At 45.8% G+C, this 19,885-nt stretch overlaps 1 protein-coding gene across 1 annotated transcript; it reads right to left on the bottom strand.

The window, feature by feature from the left end:
* Positions 1-588: 588 nt before the first annotated feature.
* Positions 589-18,675, bottom strand: fscn1a (fascin actin-bundling protein 1a). Its single transcript, XM_007906120.2, has 5 exons — positions 17,669-18,675; positions 6,107-6,263; positions 5,766-5,887; positions 4,253-4,420; positions 589-3,241 (listed from the first exon to the last, which is right to left on the bottom strand). Exons 1-5 carry the CDS (start codon positions 18,489-18,491, stop codon positions 3,039-3,041), a joined length of 1,473 nt encoding a protein of 490 aa, XP_007904311.1. The 5' UTR covers positions 18,492-18,675; the 3' UTR covers positions 589-3,038.
* Positions 18,676-19,885: the final 1,210 nt, after the last annotated feature.

Genomic DNA, 19,885 nt, shown 5'->3' with positions numbered 1-19,885 from the left:
ACAGCTGTAAACCACAAATAAAAGTGTTTTTTTTAATCTGGGGAATTGTGGGTCAGGACACCCTGATCTTTTTGAATGAGCCACAAGATCATTAACATCCACCTGAACAAGAGCCAAGTTTAACATCTTATCTGAGGGTTGACACTTCCTCCAGCAATGCATTGGAGAAGTCAGCCTCAACTGAGCTTGAATTCCTGACATAGGGCTTGAACCTACAACCTTGTGACTCAGAAGTCAGAATATTAGCCTTTTGTCTCGTAAAACTGTGTGTGTAAAACTCTGGCTGACAGAACTCAATCAAGACATTTAGATGGTTATGGGTATTGTATAATTTTAAACTGATGCAGACAGTTACAGACCTCTGCCTAGCTCTTGCACCATTTAATAGCTTGATTTGGTTACTAGTGCGCTCCATGGAAACATGCATTAAATTCTGTTAAATCGGGAGTTGGCAAGAATGTCATTTCTCCATTCGGGACGAGATAGAATAGGTTTGTTGCTGGGCCAGGTCCCACAGCCACCATGGACAGGACCGTGGACAGCAAAAGGCCAAGACAACAAACCTCTGACAAGATCCATCAACCACTGTTTCTGGCATTTGCAACAAGTTTTATTTGACATGACATTTCAAGTTATATAAACGACATGTACATAAACCAAAGTTATAAAGAAAAAAATCCAAAATGAACACGAGGAGGTCACTTGTACAAGATACATTTGAGTGGAATAGTTTTACAGCTTTTACAAGGTGAAACCTTTAAACAACAACCAGCCTGCACCATTTTTCAATGTCATGATAAAGTTACGATTGACCGATATCCTAATCAATCTTCATAAAATGAAGAATCAACCTTCTTGTATTTGAAGGCATCAGGCGCAGAAGCAGATCTACAATTTTTAAAGCTCCCCACGATTTTTACAACTGTAGCCAGGACTTCCAATAATGACTACTTTCCAGACAGTAAGGTTTCTCTCCTTCCCCCACTCAAAAAAGCTTGTGTTGATTAATTGAGAAGTTACCACATAATTGATAGGCTACATCCCTCCACAACGCTCTTCTCATTCCCTACACGATCTGCTTCTGGGACAATACTTAAGAGGTTCCACATTAAACAGGAAACGTGTTTTGGCTATTTCTGCCCCCATTTCCCCCCCACATCATAGGACAAGCTACAAGATCACATGCATTCTCCAGAAGTACAGCGCTCAGTCAGTGATTGCAATGCTAAATTATGAGATTACTCCTACCATGGAGCCAAAAAAGTTTCTTGGTCCACAATGCCTGCCCCTCTTTCACCTGCAGAATCAACAGCTATACAAGATTGGTTTCCAAACAGCATTCATCCTCTCTCTCTCTCTCTCTCTCTCTCACACACACACACACAATATATATATTTAAGTATTGGTCACATTTCTCTCACTCAAGAGACTGACCCACATGGCAACTCAAACCCATTTGCTTTGATCTGTCCAGACCTTGGTTCTATCTACACCCACCAGATTCTCCAGTTTTGACCAGGTCCTTCTGCCAGACCCACCGCCCTCCTGTAGGCAGTGTTGGCATGAGGGAATGTAAAGAAGGGATTGGGACAGATTTTCCAGTTCTATGAGAGATGTTTTGGGTTTTCACGTGTTCCAGAATTAACCCTGTTTTGAACAACTGCCAGTGTGAGATGCATTTCCCCTCCTCTTCGTCAGCAATTTTGAGGAAGGGTGTAAAAAACAAAGTAGAAAATGCTCAAAAGTCTGCACTTTTTCCAGTTCTAGTGATGAATGAAATGGCAGTGGCCAATCTAACAGGAATTTTCCCAGATAGAATCGATTACAAGATTGTACAAATTAGGAAGAGTTTCTATTGAATGGTTCCTCGTAACTGTGGGTTACAAGTTTCACTGGATATTTGGCTTTGAGGAATTACATGTGAGATGACATCAAAGGGGAAAAAAGAAAGTTACAAAAACAAATAATTGCAAAAGGTTTGGCATTAATACAGCAACTCATGTGGCTCAGAAGAGATACAAAATCACTTCTATTCACTAAAACATGCAGCAATCTCTACGTCTAGTGCAATTATGCATTATGAAAAACAAAACTTGGAAAACATTGAATTTATAGAATGGAAAAAAACAGGAGAAATGGAAACTGACAACCAACATAAGACCAGCTCATGTCAATCCAGATGATACAACTTTTATTTCAGGAGATGACTTTCTTTTGTTTAATAGAAAAACAAAGTTTCCCATCCAGACTTCCTACAGTCTACACATCAATGGCTTGCACCAGCTAGGTTCTGAAGGTTCCTACAGTTGGAAAGAGACAGTTGACGACTGCAGCGATGCCATAGTCATCCACTTCAAAATGGCAGCTGTGTAGTTACAAGCACTAGGCTTGAATCTGTTCAACGTGATTTAGCTTTACGCAACTCTCGCCTGAAATGTTCTGCAGAGATTACAATGTGGGGAGGGAGGGGGTGGGAGAAATGCTCAATGTCTTCAGCTGGAAGATTAGAGAGCAGCAGGTGGACAAGTCCTGGGAGCTTGATCACATGCTGCAATGTACCCTTTGCACAGCTGGAGGAGGTTCTGTGTTGCTACTCAGGGCAGCACTTTTCCCTCAAGGCAGCTAATTAGGATGAAGCAGGAGGTCCTGGAAACAGACAGCCCCAAAGAGTCCGCATTATGTGGCTGGCAGATTCGAACCTCAAGCAATGCTGTTGCTCGAACCTGGAGCCTCAGGCATGTGAAGAGCCTTTGCCAGACCTCAGTCTGGTGAAGTGGCACCTGTCCAGATAACCCATACAAAATGAATGGCTTCTTCTGAGAACATTAAAAAGGGTAAAAGGTAGAGAGATTGGAACTGTACAGAGATCTATAACAAGTGATACCACCTCAACAGCAGCTACTGCAGCACCAAAACGAGTAGAGAAAACCAGGTGTGACAATAACATTGGCTGGGATACATAGTGAAAGGCAGGCAGGCAGGCCCATGGTAGGACGGCACACAATGATGCTGGAAAGCCACGTATAGATAAAGTGCATTTAATACTCCCACAGGGTGGAGGTGTCAATGGCATCTGCAGACGCCTTCAGCACACCAGCATGGTCTCCCTTCAGGTACTTCCCGTCCACCTTGATGGCAACCTTGTTGTAGTCGCAAAACTCCATCAGGAAATCGACAGGTTTGTCACTGCTGCTGGTGACTGATGAGTCATTCCCCACCATCCAGTATTTGCCGGTCGTGTCTGCAGAGAAGTTTGAACACATCAATACAAGACCAGATCTGGGGGGGCGGAGGGGGATTTTTGTATCGAGAAGCACAATTCTACATCAGTGATGAGAATACTCCATGTCTCCCATCTCCTCCCCCACCTGCACGATCTGAGTCTCTGCTCTCAAATCCCGCTCCCAGTCTCCCAAACTCTTGCCTCTATATTCACCTTGCCAGCACCCCCACCTTGCTCAGGATCCCACAATATCCACGTTCACCTTCAATACAACTTGTCACGATGTAGAGATTTCACAGCACTTTCATTCAACACTTGTTAAGATTGTTTGTTAAGATATGTCAAATCCTGTGGGCCCGGAGTTAAATAAACAACAAACCCCAAAAGGGCAGTAAGTGGCTCACTTTCAGGCCACCGGGAACAACGACACTCTGTGTTGCTTGTGCCTTAACATTGGCTCCAGGGATTACATTGTAAACAGGTTAGAAATAAATAGCCTCCAATCTCACTCACGCCAACAGTTTTCCAGTCCTCCGCTAACTCACTTTCCATCTTCTAACACCAGTGCCTCATGTTGTCTGAGTTCTCTGCTCTATATGAAGCCAACGCTTGCCATCTCAGTCTCTTGCTCCCAAGTGACTGCTCTTCACATTCAAGTCTGGACAGCTCGTTTAAGCATCCGAGACGTTACCCCTGGTGAAGGCCGCTGGAGAATTATAGAATCGTACAGCACAAAAAGAGGCCATTCGGCCCATCGAATTTGTGCCGGAAGTACTCTCACAATCCACAAACCTCAGCACAGCCCATTTACACAACAAGCCAACCAACTCTTTGCTTCCAAAACAAGTTCTTACAGCAGCAGCAGGAATACTACAATGAAGATTTTTCTAAACCGAATGTCAGACTGCTCGAGGATCCGTTTGGCTGTAGAGGTTTGCAGAGTTGGGCAGCCACGTGCCCAACCAGGCGCTGCCAGGACAGTAGCCACATGAAGAGATTTGGGAGATCGGAGAAGGTGGAAACATTTACCTTTGAAGTTGTAAGCACCATCATTGCACTCCAGGTGGAAGACATCGTACGAGGACCGGTTGGAATCCAGGGTTCCTGTCACCTTTCGGCAACCGATAAAGCCATGCTCTCCGCGGAGAACAATTATAGGCCTGTTAATGAGCTTCATAACGAGTTCCTCACTCTCCCCTGGAAAAAAGATTCACACACATTCAGTTATGGCAACAAGGCAGTTAAATGGAGAGACCAACCCACAGAGTGTGTTTACACAGAGTAACCCAGTAATACAGGGGATATCCCAGATCAATGATATCGTGCTGCTCAAGGCAGCAGCCGGTGGCTGAGCTTTCAGTCACTTCACCACTGGTCTTTGAAGTCTCTCCCTAAATCCCGGCACCTCACGCTCACTCCCTCGTCACTTTCATATCCCATCTTACAAACCCCTCTTTGGCCCCATCTCATTCACTTGGCTTGAACTTCCATTTAAGTTTCTTGTAAAAAGCACAGAGTTGTTTATTTTCTTGCATGAAAAGTGTTAAGATAATCACAAGTTGTTAATATCTGTAGTTAAGCAGCGAGAGAATTGTATTATGAAATCATTCAGCCCCAAAAAAACACCCCAGAGCCTTTAACCTGGTGGCAGATGTGGTAACATTTATTAAAGTCATTTCACTAGGTAGTGAAGCAGCATAGTATGCGTGTGTGTGCGTGGCTGGGTGGGGGGAGACAACATGACGAGAGAACCACTTTAGCACTAATGTAGAAATACAAAACACTGTTTTTTCCCTGGAGACAGTTATTAGATGGAACAAAAGCACTCAGTGGGAGGACTTTAACCATAGTGAACTTTCCACCAGCAGCGCAGGAAACACACTCAGTGATGAAGTTTACACTTTAGGAGACTGAGTGAGCAGCAGCAGCAACAGTGAGAGGGACATGAGAGATCACTTGACACCCTCAATGCAAATAATCTGTTCAGAGATTCTCTCCAGAGTGAAAACACAAGAGATTATTGCTCAGTGCAAGTGGGTCCTAATCTGAAGTGTTCCACAAACAAGTCTCCAAAAGGGAGACTTCACATTGTCTGGGGAACTTGTATTTATTGTCCGTTGATTGGAATCTCCTGTCACCAAGCGCCTTGGGGAGTGAATGTGCAATTTTAATTTCTATTGTATTATGTGATTGCACTGCTCACAATTGACGCAGTGACATTGCTAAAGTGTGGCTGAAATATTGCATAGTTCTAAAGCAGTTCTGTTCCTCAACCAACGCCCCCCCATTCCCTCCCTCTTCCACACACACAAAATACTGAACCCATTTGTTACCCCTTTCAGACTAAGAGCATGACCCATGCTGGTTTAATGAGTAGCAATGGGAAAATATATTTGTGCTTATTGGCATTCATCTTAAAATAACAGAGCCCAGATCATCACAAGATCTAATGGAATAAAGGGAGGGAAAAAGCAAAGGAGCAACATGTATAAAAGGTACAAATTGTTCAGCCATCTCCAGCACGAGTCAGAGCCAAACTTACCTGGAGTCTCTATGCTAGCACACAGCTGGCCATTCTTTTTAGGCGCCACGTATTTTCCATTCGCGGCCTTCAGAGTGATCCTCCGCTCGTGCCACTCAATCTCAAAATAGCAATTGGCATTTCTACAAAGCAACATGAAGCAGTTATTTCACCACAACAACATGCAGGTTTAGACCAACATTGCTCACAGTAAGGTCACTGGATTGGACTGCCCTTAGCTAAGAAGCCTTAGATGTAAGAAGTCCCCTATTGTCGTGTGCCTTTTAGGATACACACGCACGGTTGGAACTGGAATCCTGGTACTCTGGCTCACTGCGTACACAGCTAAGTTGTACACTCACTTTGTGGAGGCTGTGGACTGTACCCCTCCATTCGCAGTCAGAGTCCAGTATTTACCGGTGCAGGTTCGGAAGGCACACTTTTTGGTCTCTCTGCTGATTTCTAACTGAAAGGTTTCCTGGTCACTTTCTTCATCCTGGTTAGCAGACAGGTCCATACCTAACAGGGAACAGAGAGAGAGAAAATAATCACATGTCAGATTCACCAACACCTGGGGGTCGAGTCACGATTTGGATGAAATGAAAACATAAAAAGCTGCACTTGACTGGTCTTTTCTCACTTCGCTGAACTGGACAACATTAGTTATAGGAACAAGGCTTCACTCTCGCTTATTATTAAGCATAATCCTTGCATTTTATACAGCACTTTACCACTGGTTGAGACATCTAAAAGCACTTCCTTCACACAATACACTGTCAAGTATTTAAAGTGGAAACACTGTAAAGTGACTGTATTTTTGTGGGCCAATGCGGAACCCAGTTTGCGCACAGCAACGTCCCACAAATAGCCATGGGATCAAATGATCAACTTTGAGGTATTTCAGCCACATAGCATTTGCTGCCTGAACTATTGGTGGAAACGCATCTGCATTTTCTTTCCAATAGAAACAGAAAACATAGCCGTGGTAACAAAACAAACGGTTTTAAAATTTGCACGCTGAGATTTAAGATTAGACCTTAAATCGAAAACATCTGATTTCTGAAACATATATAAACATCCAGAAGAATTTTTTTAATTAATTGGTGGCTTGTGACTTTGAAAGAACTTCCAGGAGTGTGTTTTTTATAAAAAGATAAAAGCTGCAGAAAGTCTATAAATCTGCAGACACCTACCCCACATACGTGTGTGCACGCGTGTGTGTGGATGTCTATACACAAGGACAGCTTCCAGTTTATACTGTTGTGCTTAAGAGTTTTACCAGGCTGTTGGTAAAACGCCAGCTTCTGAACTGAAACTTGCCAAAGTAAATATACAGCCAGTCATTTCCTTTTCAGTGGCATATTTTTGGCTGCAAAATATCAAATCGTAGGATTATGCTCGTAAACAGCCAGTCAGATAAACCTGAAATATTGCTCAAAGGAGAGGAAAACACTTTACACACTTGTTTTTAAATGTCAGGCTTGGTTCCTTGAACATCCTACTGTACACAGAGCTGTGTCAGAGAATACTATAATAGTGTAGACCAGCGCAAGGCTGGGAAATGAAACCACCATCCACATAATAAACGTGCAAGAGGGAATGTGATCTCAAGCAGTGTAGGTACTAGAGATTAATATGCTTCCTGTGATCACTTTCCCAACCTTCTGTCCCAAACCCGCAAACAGTCCCCATCAGTGCCATTACAACAGCTCAGTGCGACTATTGATCAGTCATTCTGACACTGTCACAACTCAAGGTCGTCAGATCAGGGAGACCAGAGAATTGTATCAGAGGAACGATAGCTGGCCGTAACCTGTGGGAAAACAGGTGAGCCAAGTAAAATGACAAGAGACACCTTACTGCATTGCAGGAATGTCACATAGAAAGTCAATTGTTATTGATTCCCCCCCGCCCAAGTCAATAATAATCTTTGCAATTAATATTGTGCTTAGAACATTCAAAGTGTCTCAAAACACTTCACAGCAATTGTAGAAACTTGTATCTGTGGGTAAATAAGATATTTGTACAAGCAAACACAAGGTTAGATTATAAAAGGCATTTTTTTTTGTCAACCAGGTGTCTGACACATGCAGAAACCCATCAGAATGCTTAAAGTATTGTATACAAACCAACCTGAGAACTCAATGCCTCAGACCTGCACATGGAAATCCCACATAGATTGTTGGTATGGAATGCGCTCTCTCTCCCTGGAGGGACGCTTACCTAATTCCGGAAAGTATTAAGCGCAGGTTGGTAAGAGCCAAGGCTTGGGGACCCCAGAGTGTGCGTTAGGGTAAATGCTGGAGTCTCACCAGCAGAGCACCGCTGACACCACAAACAACTAAGTGTAGATTTCACGACTGTGCTGTATTATAGACGACAATTTCTGTGAAGCAGCGTTTGTTTGAATAACCGCAGCAGAGAAACATAATCGATTTCTCTCAAGAAATACTTATATTATGCAGATATTGTAAATAAAGAACGCTGCTACATAGAGACAAAGGGTCAAAGTAAGGGTACACCCTTCCTCGCTATCCACCCCAACCCCTTCACATAAATTAAATTGAGTGACGAGAGGAAATGCAATGCAAGCTCAGCATCAGTGAAAACAGCACATGTCTGGGGGAGGGGAAGAGAAGAAAAAGGAACTAAATTGAGCCAAGCGAGAGGTTGTAGGTCAACCAAAACAAGTATAATGAGGCCTCGCGATGACCAGTGAATGGATCAAAGAACAGAGCAAGGCATTCAATGTGTGTGTCTGAGAGATCAGAGCATTCACTAAGGAACAGCTCTGATTATGTAAGCCTCCAAGCAAGGGAGTAAGGAACCTTCCAGGTATAAAACTATCCAGCCAATATATACACACAAAATATATTGGCTGGATAGTTTTATATATATTTCATATATTAATAATAATCCTTGCATTTGTTATAGTGTCTTACCACATCTACAAGACATTTATATAAATCTATATATAAAGTATTTTCACCAGGACATTGGCAATGGGTTGTTGTGGGATCTGTCCACAATCCAATTCCCTCCCCCAATGAGAAGATAACGAGTGGTTATTTAATAGGCTTCTTTATGTACAACTAGTTTACAGCTGGGTTAGTTACTAGAGACACAACAAGCCACTAATCTCTCTCCAGAGCAGTAGGTGTCTACCTTCCTAAGTAAGAAAGCAGCCAATTCAAAACAGTTTGTTGTGGACAATTTGCTGGCGCTGGCAATTATTTATCTGAAGTTCCATGAATAGAAATTGTTTATAGCCCAAGCAGGTTTTATTTTTAAGGGGGAGGAAAGAGTAGAGAGATAAGGAGGTGGAAAAACAGTACCTTTTTTTGTACAGCACATCTAAACTTGGGAATTTGAGGCCCTTTTTTGTACATTTTCTGCCTTTGCTAGCAATTTGTGGGTTCCAGAGATGCAGAAATTGACGTTGTAATTTAAATCAGTGTAGATCACAATGTCGGCTCTCACTGATCAGCCTCGCTCAGTCATAATGAAGAAAATCAACTTAGAAATGAAAAACTTCCCAACAGACGGATATGAATCTTTGTTTTTATTGTGCAAGAAAGAAGGAGAGAAGAGCAAAGAGAAAGGAGAGCAAGAAAATAGAGCGAGAGAGAAAGAGAAAAGGAACATCTAAAGGAGTGTGTATTTACACAACCTCATTGCTCTTCGCTCAGCCCCTTACACCAGGGAGCTGCGTGAGCAGATACACTCAAGGGATGGAAGGACAGCCACTGACCTTACACTGGGGAAGTTTGGCTAAACATTGCAGATGAGCACAAGGAATGCTCTTTTTTCCGCCTCAAACTAAACAAGGTCTCAGACTTTTTTCCCTCACGACCACAGAGATTGGCCTTCATCCAGTCATATTTATTTTGGAAAATGGAATACTCATTCCGAAATGCCAGAAAATTTTGAATATTGCAGTAAATCTTCTCCACACACACACACCCCTCCACCCCTAACCACACTTCATTCCCATAGTCCTCACAGACTTGTCAGGAGGATCAGATGCCTTTCCTCAAAGAAAAAAGAGCCAAACCCAGGTTTGGAGGTGACAATGAGCACAGTCAGGCTGGGACCTTTGCCAGAGCTTGAATTGAGATCACCCAAGGCTGGGCTAACGCACTGCTAAAGCCACCAATCTTAACGCCAGCATCATCAAAGGTCATCTGTCTGCCCTCACAGTGGGTGGGGGTGAGGTGATTGGAATATAGAAGCCGACAGGAACAGTGTTTTTAGAAGCGGTGAAAAAAACCATTTTCTCTCCATCAGTTACCTGGATTTCAATAACTGCCCTCATGAAGGGTGCTCGCAATTGCAAGTTGTTGAACTCTCAGGTTCCATCTTTCCCGGGAGTGTTTTTAAAAAAATACTGAACAGAGAAGATGAGCCATAATTGCAGGAAATGGAAGAAATCCTACACAAGGTACTGCCCATTATTATACAAACATCCACATGTGGGTGTGTACTGTCTATACATTGTTTCACACTATTGGAGACATCCTCTTGACACAGCTAAAGGTATAAAGCTGCAGGTCACGTCTCGTTACGCTGTCATTTCCGTTCGACTCACCGCAGGGAAGCCAGAAGATTAACAAAAACGAGCTCTGAAATATTAAGCTTTTGTTTTTTTTTAAAAAAAACAACCCCATCTCATTCTGCAATCCTCTTATTGCCAGGAAGCACCATGTTACATGTATATGTAAGTCTGTCAACCACCAACCACGATAGAGACGTGTGTAAACAGCTCAGAGAGGAGGCCCTAACTCAAGAGGTTAGCACCACAAACAAATACACTACAAGTTTCCTTATTACAGCATTGGTGACCAGGGTATTGATACCACTTTGTGAAGAGTGATAACAGCCCCAATCTCCCTCCTCCCCTCCCCCATTCACTTTGGTAACAGATCCTTTTAAGATTCTTTAGTCCCTCCTCCCTCCCCTCTCCCAGGAGAGCAGAAACAAGAAGCCCTTTGAGTGAGCAAAATCCAATAGAATAGCATCTGGATAATTAGGCAAAAGCAGCTTCTATTAAACTCAATTGATTGTGGAGGAGGAGAGATGTTATATTTTTAAAATGTCTAGATCCCCTCTGTACCTCAAGCAGTCTTTGCACGAATGATGTTCTTGAACAAATGGAAATAGTATCTCTCCCTTTTCCATTCATCCGGCTCTAAATTCCAGAGCCATTACTGCAATAGGGAACTGCAGAAGGAATTTGTTTCCATTCTACAATAGACGCTCTAGCCTCGTCCCCAAGGTAATCACTGAAAGGCATTCAACAGATTACTATGCGCATTTGTGAACTAAAGACAAGGCACCCAGATGTCAGCTTGGCTCAGTTGTTGCCCTCTCACCTCTGGGTCACAAGATCACATGATTGGTTTGGATAAAGAAGGCCCTTCAGTCAATTTGATCTCATCCTTTCAGAAAACCCACCCCACCAGGGTGTCTGAGCAGCCCAAGAGGAAATATTTAAATAAGATTTACATCAGCACAGTTTGCATCATTTTCCAGTTAACAGAGAAATAACAGGGCTCTGGGGCACACAATTCAATTACCACGAGGCTCAGAAATCAAGGTTACTGTACAGGGTTCCCAGTGGTGAGGCTCAGAGCACAATCCCCTGGGGAGAGGAGCAGGAGAGGCAGCCAGGATAATAAATGAGAGAAAAGAAAAATCTTCCCCCCACCCCACCCACCGCCTCACAGAGATGCCCACTTGGCTTTCTGAGATAATCCTTTGCAAAAATGCCACTGTTCCAAGTCAAAAAGGTCTAATAGTATAAGTACCCTGCGCTCAATGAGCACACTGTGCTGGATCAGGCAAATAAGGTTCAATCTATTGGGCTGCCATGTGTTTGAACGTCAATAGTTCCTATGATTTATGGCACGAACTACTCTGCAAGACTAGGTTCTATTTTTTTTATTTAAAAAGTTGAAAATCCAATGGTTTCTAGAAAACTATTCTCACGGGCTAATGTCCACTAAAATTCCAACTGTAAGACCATTTTATCGTAAAAATGTTTTAAGATTTCGCAGATTTGTGGGAAAGTTCTAACATTTAGGGTCTAAATTTCAAAGCCTATTCTATTTATTAAGAAGCGTAGTAAACCAGATTCCAAATTTAGCAATGTTCCACGATTCTGCGCAATCTTAGGTGTGAAAGCAAAATAGTCTTCTAGGCTCAGACTAGGTGGAACTGTTGAACCTTAAAAATGGTAGGATATTCCTCTTCATACGGTCAGCAAATATATACTTGCGGGGGATGCAATTAAGCATAACATCAGGATTACCAGGGGTCTTGAACACCAAGCATTACACCCTGCCCATGCGCTAGAGCAACTGACTGCCCAGTGAATGAGCAATGTGATGCCCCGTTAAACAGCTTTAGCTTCACACAAAGCTGCCTGGTATTGATCGTGTTGTGCAGTTTATTACTGTCCATTTGTCTCTGCGGTCACAAATCTAACGGATTGGGTTGAGAGCTTTTTCCTGGATAAAGCTTCAGCAACAGATCAGCTTGGGCTGGATTTGCAGTTATTGTCCTGGTTCCAAGTCCACACGGGGCTCCTGAATGGCTGCCAAAAGGTTAACAGATCCCCCAGGCCAAAGCCTACAACTGGATCGCTACCAAATAATTCTCAGGAAATATTATTGGCTTCCTACTCTGGTTGTGAGGATGTGAATTTCTCCGTGGCAGCACATTTTAGTATAGAAATTCTGGGCGTTTACCATAGTGGCTAGTTTGAGCTGGGTCTTTCCACTGATAGCTTGGGGCTGCTCAGGTTACTGACCATTCAGTGCCACATTTGCTTATCTTGAAGAAATAAAGAATAGTTCTGAGCAGCTCGAAGTTTTCAAAAACTTTCCTTTTTTAAAAAAAAGGTTTTGCAAAATTTGGCTTCACTTGTAACTCAATCAAATTAACTGAGAGAAACAGATCAAGGTGACAGTTTCTGGAGCTTCAATATTGCAATGCACCTCAGCACTGAGATTGGAGGTGGCGGATGGGGGGGGTTGGGGGAAGAGACAGAATTCGTATTTCCGATCACTATCCTTCTAAACGAGTGAAGCACATCAGGTGAAAACAGGTTCAGAAATCTGGTCTCATCCAAGATCCTCTGGCACAGACTCATTAGTAGATTAACAAACAACAACTTGCACTCGTTTAGCACCTTTCACATCGGGATGATGGTCAAGGCGCTGGACAGTCAAGGGCTGCACCCGAACTGGGGGTTGGAATCAAGAGATGTGGTGGGCAAGGGGGTGGGAGGGTCATCGAAGGCACGGTCAGAGAGGAAAGTCTTGAAAGTTATTCAGTTAAATTATCATTCTTTCAATTTCGATTTTCAAGCTTCAAAGAAAATGAAACGATGGGGCATTTCCTGGTTGAACAAAACACAGAAAAATCTTCATACCGTGAAGATTTCACAGCTTTGCTGGACGAAAGTAATTGACAGGAACACAACTCCCAAATTCGTGTTTCCTTCAGAAGGTCTGTCTGTATTATCTTTCCATTTCTGAAGCGCTTGACGCACTGCGCAAGAATATGTGATTTTGTCTAAACATTCACCCCGTTATATTGGTTATTGAGAACCAGACTGAGGGTATAGTATAGTAAGTTAACACAATAGGGCAGTGTAATACGTTGTATTGTATTGTCGTCTGTCTCAACCTCCAATCAGAAACATGGGTGAAAGTGGATGAGGTTTACCACTGTGTAACAGAGACTAGTTGCATCCCTGAGGAACTCACTCTGGTTCCCAAGTACAGGAGAGCATTTGTTAATGGTAAAAAACTCAACCCCCAACCACCCCCCAAAGTCTCCTCTTGGCCTGAACCCAACTCTGAACGTGCAGCAGTTGAGCAGTTCTGGCTGTGTTACAACACAGCCATTTTGCTCCACTAACTTATGCCTGAATACTTAGTTATGATGGAAAGATTTTCTTTTCAGAAATTCTGGCACATGTAGAATTTTTGCATCCCCTTCCCATTTAGTTACAAAATCTCAAGTTACAGGCTTGAATCCCAGTTGGTGTTGAGTTAGCAGATCTCAGATAGGCTGGAGCAATGCCATAATTAAGTGTCTTCCTTAGCCCCTGGGTCAGGGGAGTGAACCAGGTTCCCCACCTCCAATTCACTGCCCAGAACTCCTGCCAAGACACTGGACACATGTTGATGTTTCTCACTTAAGAAGCTTCTCACTCAAATAACCAATATTTACAGCCAAGGCTCACACTTCAATATCAGCCAGTTGAACAACCCAACCTTCTAAAACGGGGGAAAAGAAGTGAAATGTGTTGGGTGGGGCGGAACAACACGATATGAGCGGCAGAAAAGAAGGGTGAGAGGAAAAATCATTCCTCATAAATAACAGTCACTACACTTAACAGCAATTGCCTAAAAAGAATTGAGACATTGTAGGCACTATATTAAGAATAAGATCATCCTTCTGATAAATAGGTGTATCACCTTCCCCCCTCCCCCACCCCAACCAGAGCAGGTTTGGGAGTTTCTGAAAGCAAAATAGTTTTGACATTGTGATTGACACTGGAAACTGGTCTTCACTTACTACAGCAGCCTCTCCAGACAGTGTTATTAATTTCAGTTACCACTGTGGGTGCCTTAATTACCTCAGAAGCCACTGCCCAGAATTGAACGCCAATAAATAATTGATGCTGTAAATGGTAATATTTTTGGTCTGGTTAAATGGCAGCCAGCACTTGACCCTCGTGAAAGATAACAGAAAAACGTCAAGACCCTTTGACAGCCCCCCAAAACCCCTAATAGAGGCCCCCAATTTATACATGTTAGGCATTGGCTTACTTGTGCCTGCATTGTTCGCACCACTGCCTCCTGGAGAATACAACAAGGGTTAAATTTACCGCATCCTGCAAGGTCTCTCTGCAGCACCACAGGTGGGGAGGGTTTAGCTTAGCTGCAGGATGCCTCGCTGGCGCTCACTGGCAATGGAATCGAATTTCTGTCGGCTCAAAAGGGTAGAGACACACAGAGGGAGGAAACCCTTCCCTTTAAGAGCTCAGCGAGCGCACATCTGGTTCTGGGAGCCCGGTCACGGTTGTGGTCAACATTCGAAATAACTTGCAAGACGAAAGGATTTGAAAAATGTCTCGATTTTTGAAAGCGAGAGAGAATCGTGCATCTGCCATGGTTCAGGCATTAGGAGGCACATTGTGCTTGAACCCCATTCTGATTGTGATACATTTTGGGTTTTTTTTGTCTCTATGTATATATAAAACCCAAATTTCCTTTGTTATATGTGAAAGGCACATTCAATTCTCAATGCCTGAGAGGATTCAGGACAAAGTACAAGGCTGGATGGACAGAGAGACAGATGGGTGGATGGATGGTTTGTTGGTGAAATGAGATCCAATTCTTGAAATGTGACCATTTCCCCCTTTCCTGTGGCCAAAAACCACAAACACAAAGGAAAGAAACGTGCGCGTAGTTGACTTAGAAGCGCATCGTGGCTTTGTGTGTGTGGGGGTGTGTGTGTGGGGTGGGGGGGTGGGGAGTGTGTGTGTGTGGGGGGGGGGGTGGGGTGTGTGGGGGTGGGGAGTGTGTGTGTGTGGGGGGAGAGTGTGGGGGTGCGGGGGAGAGTGTGGGGGTGTGAGTGTGTGGGGGGAGTGTGTGGGGGGGTGGGGTGTGTGTGTGTGGGGGGGTGGGGGGAGTGTGTGTGTGTGGGGCGGGTGTGGGGGGAGAGTGTGGGGTGTGTGTGGGGGGGGCTGTGTGTGAGGGGGGTGGGGGTGTGAGTGTGTGGGGGAGAGTGTGGGGGTGTGGGTGTGTGTGTGGGGGGGGGGTGTGAGTGTGTGGGGGGAGAGTGGGGGGGTGTGAGTGTGGGGTGTGTGTGGGGGGGTGTGGGGGGAGAGTGGGGGGTTTGAATGTGTGGGGGGAGAGTGTGTGGGGGGAGAGTGTGTGGGGGGAGAGTGTGTCGGGGGAGAGTGTGTGGGGGAGAGTGTGTGGGGGGGGGGGGGGGGCTGTGTGTGTGTGGAGGGGGGAGAGTGTGTGGGGGGGGGGTGTGGGGGGGGGCTGTGTGTGTGTGGAGGGGGGAGAGTGTGTGGGGGGAGAGTGTGTGGGGGAGAGAGTGTGGGGGGAGAGTGTGTGGGGGGAGAGAGTGTGGGGGAGAGTGTGTGGGGGGAGAGAGTGTGGGGGGAGAGTGTGTGGGGGAGAGAGTGTGGGGGGTGTGTGGGGGAGTTGAAATGGAACCAATTTGCAAATACATTGCTGTGATCTGTTGATGTCAGGTTAGTGGCTCCGAGGTTTAGGACAAGGAAACGGGGGGTGGGATATATTTTAAGCAAATGCGGGTTTTATCCCCTCCCATCGCCTGAAAGCAATCAATCGGTTTTTTTTAAAAAAAGATCCACGACCAGAAGACACACAGACACACACACACGCGCGCGCACACGGTTTGAAACAAAAAAAAATTCCCTACAAATGATGAAGATAGTAAAATAAAAGCCATTAGAATTTTTTTTAAAAATGTCCCTACGAACGAATGAGGATAATTAACAGCATTTCAAAAGGGGGAGTGGGGGGAGAAAGAGTACATTACTCCTCCCTCTCTCGGTGTGTGTTTTATAATTCAGAACAGTTGCTCGTTGATAGCAAAACCGAGTCGGAGTGGGGAGGGCTCGGCTGGAAGGGTTAATTAACCCTCTCCTCGCCGGTGGTCCAACCGTAACCAGACTCGAAGCCGTTACCAGGGGAGGGAGGGAGGGAGGGACAGAGGGAGGGAGGGGTGTGGAGTTTATTCTCTCTCTCCCAACGAAAAAAAAGTCCAAAGGCTTTGAATCCCAGACTCCCCGCCTTTGGCCAAGTCTGGACTGGCAACGCCGACTCCTAAACCGCAATGACAAGGCGCTGGGAATGGGAAGGGATGGGATGATTTTTGGGAACTCGAGCAAACTCAGCAGATCATTCCCTGCCCGAGCAACACAAGGGGGGGGGGGGGAGAGTGTGGGGGGGGGGGAGAGTGTGGGGGGGGGGGGAGTGTGTGTGTGTGGGGGTGGGAGTGTGTGTGTGGGGGGGGGGGGAGTGTGTGTGTGTGTGGGGGGAGTGTGTGTGTGTGGGGGGGGGGAGTGTGTGGGGGGGGGAGGTGTGTGTGTGTGGGGGGGGGAGTGTGTGTGTGTGGGGGGGGGGGGTGGGGTGTGTGTGTGTGGGGGGTGTGTGGGGGGGGAGTGTGTGTGGGGGGGGGGGTGGGGAGTGTGTGTGTGGTGGGGGAGTGTGTGTGTGGGGGGGGGGAGTGTGTGTGTGGTGGGGGGAGTGTGTGTGTGGGGGGGGGGGAGGTGTGTGTGTGTGGGGGGGGGGGAGTGTGTGTGTGTGGGGGGGGGGGGTGGGGAGTGTGTGTGTGGTGGGGGGAGGTGTGTGGGGGGGAGTGTGTGTGTGGGGGGGGGGTGGGGAGTGTGTGTGTGGTGGGGGGAGTGTGTGTGTGGGGGGGGGGGGGTGTGTGTGGTGGGGGGAGTGTGTGTGTGGGGGGGGGGGGGGGGGAGTGTGTGTGTGTGTGGGGGGGGGGTGGATTACAAATCAATTGCACAAAGCAGCTCCTACTCCCGCCCACCGTGAGGAATTGGGAGTACACCTCAGCACCAGAACTCCGTCTCCATCATCAGGAACACACACACATTTCTTAATTCATTTTTTTCAAAAAAAGAAAGAATTTTTGAATGACTTCTCCTCTCACTTTCCCCATCACCAGAAACATAAACAATCACATTTTTGCAAAAAAAATTTTTATATTTCAATTCGATATCAAGGACTTTGATTTAATCCTTTAATGTCTTGATATTTACTCCCTCTCTCTCTCTCTCCCACGTTCCCCACCCAAAACCCCCCACCCAGGTACAAGCAACAGATAGAATATATAGTGATGTGGTTAACCCTTACCTTGTCTGGTGGAAACATTCCGGCCATTGGCCGCCGTCAGGACCACCTGTGGGTAGCTCTGGTGTAAGACAAAGAGCTCGTCCTTGCCAGCCTTGCTGCTCTTGCCGGATTTCATGGTGCCACTGGGGCCGGAGGGAGCCAGACACTTGCCCTCACAGTCCCTGAAGGCCACCATTCCTGACCTGAACTCCATGGTGTAGCTGGTGCTCTTCTCCGGCTTCTCCACCAACTGCCCATCGTTGCGGAGGAAGCGGTTGTCGCTCGTCTGGACGCTGTATTTCTGGTCCTGAAAGACCAGAGTAATGAGAGAGTCCACACCCCAGGGGGTGTCTCTGTCCACAGCGATCTCGTCCAGCTTGGAGCTCAGGTGGGCATACCTCTTCCTGGTCACGCTGTAGATGTTGGCCTGGGGGTGCATGGCGATGTGCACACTCCACTTCTCGGCCATGGAGATGGTCTGAGCGAAGCAGATGATGCGGTCCTCAGTTCCCCCGAAGTAGCGCTTGTGGGGCTCGGACTGTAGGGACCACCGTCCGTCATCGTGGGCTACAATGAGGAACCTGCAATCTGAGCCCTGGGTCTCGCTGTCACAGGTCACGTTGCCATCCTTGTCGGCGGCCAGGTACCTGCCCAGGTGGCTCTTGAAGAAGACCACGTTGGATTCATCGCTGTTCTGCTCCAGGGTCCAGATCTGCTTCTTCTTCATACTCGCCGCTGAGGCGTTGATCTTGAAGCCAAAAGCTTCAGCAGTCAGATATCTCTTCCCGCAGTTGATGAGCCCAAACTGTATCTGCAGAGCCTCGCTGGTGCCGTTGGATGGCATGGCGGCGGCGAGGGGTCACCTGTGTCGGGTTTGGGGAGGTTTGGGCGGATAAGCGATTATTTCCTTTGTTTGGTTGAGGGGAAGAAAGACCCGCGACGGATGGCTCAGTCCTCCCCTCCAGCAAAGCTCAGCAGCTCCACACACTGCACCATTTATACCGGGACTGACGTCAGGCACTCAGCACCGCCTTCACCACAGAGAGAGAGAGAGAGAGAGTGGGGAAAGTTCAGAGAGAGAGGGGATGGGGAGACTGGTACGGGGAGAAAGAGGGGGAGACACAGAGGCAGTAAGGGACAGACAGTAGAGAGACAGCAGGGACAGCGTGGGGGTGAGGAGGGGGAAGGGGAGAGGGTCAGGGACACAAACAGAGCGAAAGCCATGTTTGATGTGTCAGTAGTAGTTGAATTGGAGAGTAAGGGACAGAAAAGAGAGACAGAGAGAGACAGTACGAGACAGACTGAAGGAAACAAGGACCCAGAGAGAGAAATGGTCAAAGAGACGGATAGACAGACCAGAGAGACTGACAAACAGAGAGGTGGAGGGAGAGGGGACAGAGACCGGGAGGGGAAATATTTACTGTATTTTTTTACAAAAAGAAGCCTGGATGATGTTTTTATTTCTGCCATTCACAACAGGAAACACAGTAAAGTCACCTTAGCTCGTGGAAGATGCACGCGATTTCCATCATTGCATACATTTATAAATAATTGATAGTTGATCCCATGTAAGTTCAGTCTAGTGTGGTGACTGCAGATGTGTTTGATGTGTCACTAGTAGTTGAATAACAGTATTTGTGCTTCAATGGTGGTGCTATAAAAGCTGCTTCCACTTAGAACGGTAGAAATTTACAGCGCAGAAGGAGTCCAATCAGCCCATCGTGTCTTTGTTGGCTTTCAGAAAGAGCTCTCCATTTAGATTGAGATCCCTTTCCCCCAACACACAGTCACTTGCATTTCTCCTTTTCAACGCTTTATTTAATTTCCTCTCAAAGGTAAATTGGATTCTGCCACCACCATGGTTCCAGGTTGGGTGCCCTGTGTCCTAATATATGTGGAAAAACATTACCTTAAACCTCTACCTTTTATTCTTTGGCAATAACCATAAATTTATGCCCTGCAGTTACCGACTCACTGACCAGCGGATATAGTTTCTCCCTGTTTATTTATCAAAGCCCCTCACAATGGGACTGTGATGTTCTTGCTGGCTGTAGGGCTTGTGCTGTTGACGTACCAAAGAACAAAAAGAGATCTACTGGTGCTGTAATGTGTATATTTGTAATCAAACGCTATTGAACTCCACACGTCACACTTTGGGGCATGTTATCCTGTTCCAATTTCCTGTGAACTTCTTTGGGTAGTTTTGGACCCTGGATATCATTATGAGTTAACACATGA

Source organism: Callorhinchus milii, unplaced genomic scaffold (assembly GCF_018977255.1).
Source record: "Callorhinchus milii isolate IMCB2004 unplaced genomic scaffold, IMCB_Cmil_1.0 Scaffold16, whole genome shotgun sequence".
Lineage (NCBI taxonomy): Eukaryota > Metazoa > Chordata > Chondrichthyes > Chimaeriformes > Callorhinchidae > Callorhinchus > Callorhinchus milii.
This window is presented reverse-complemented; position numbering and strand designations above follow the sequence as displayed.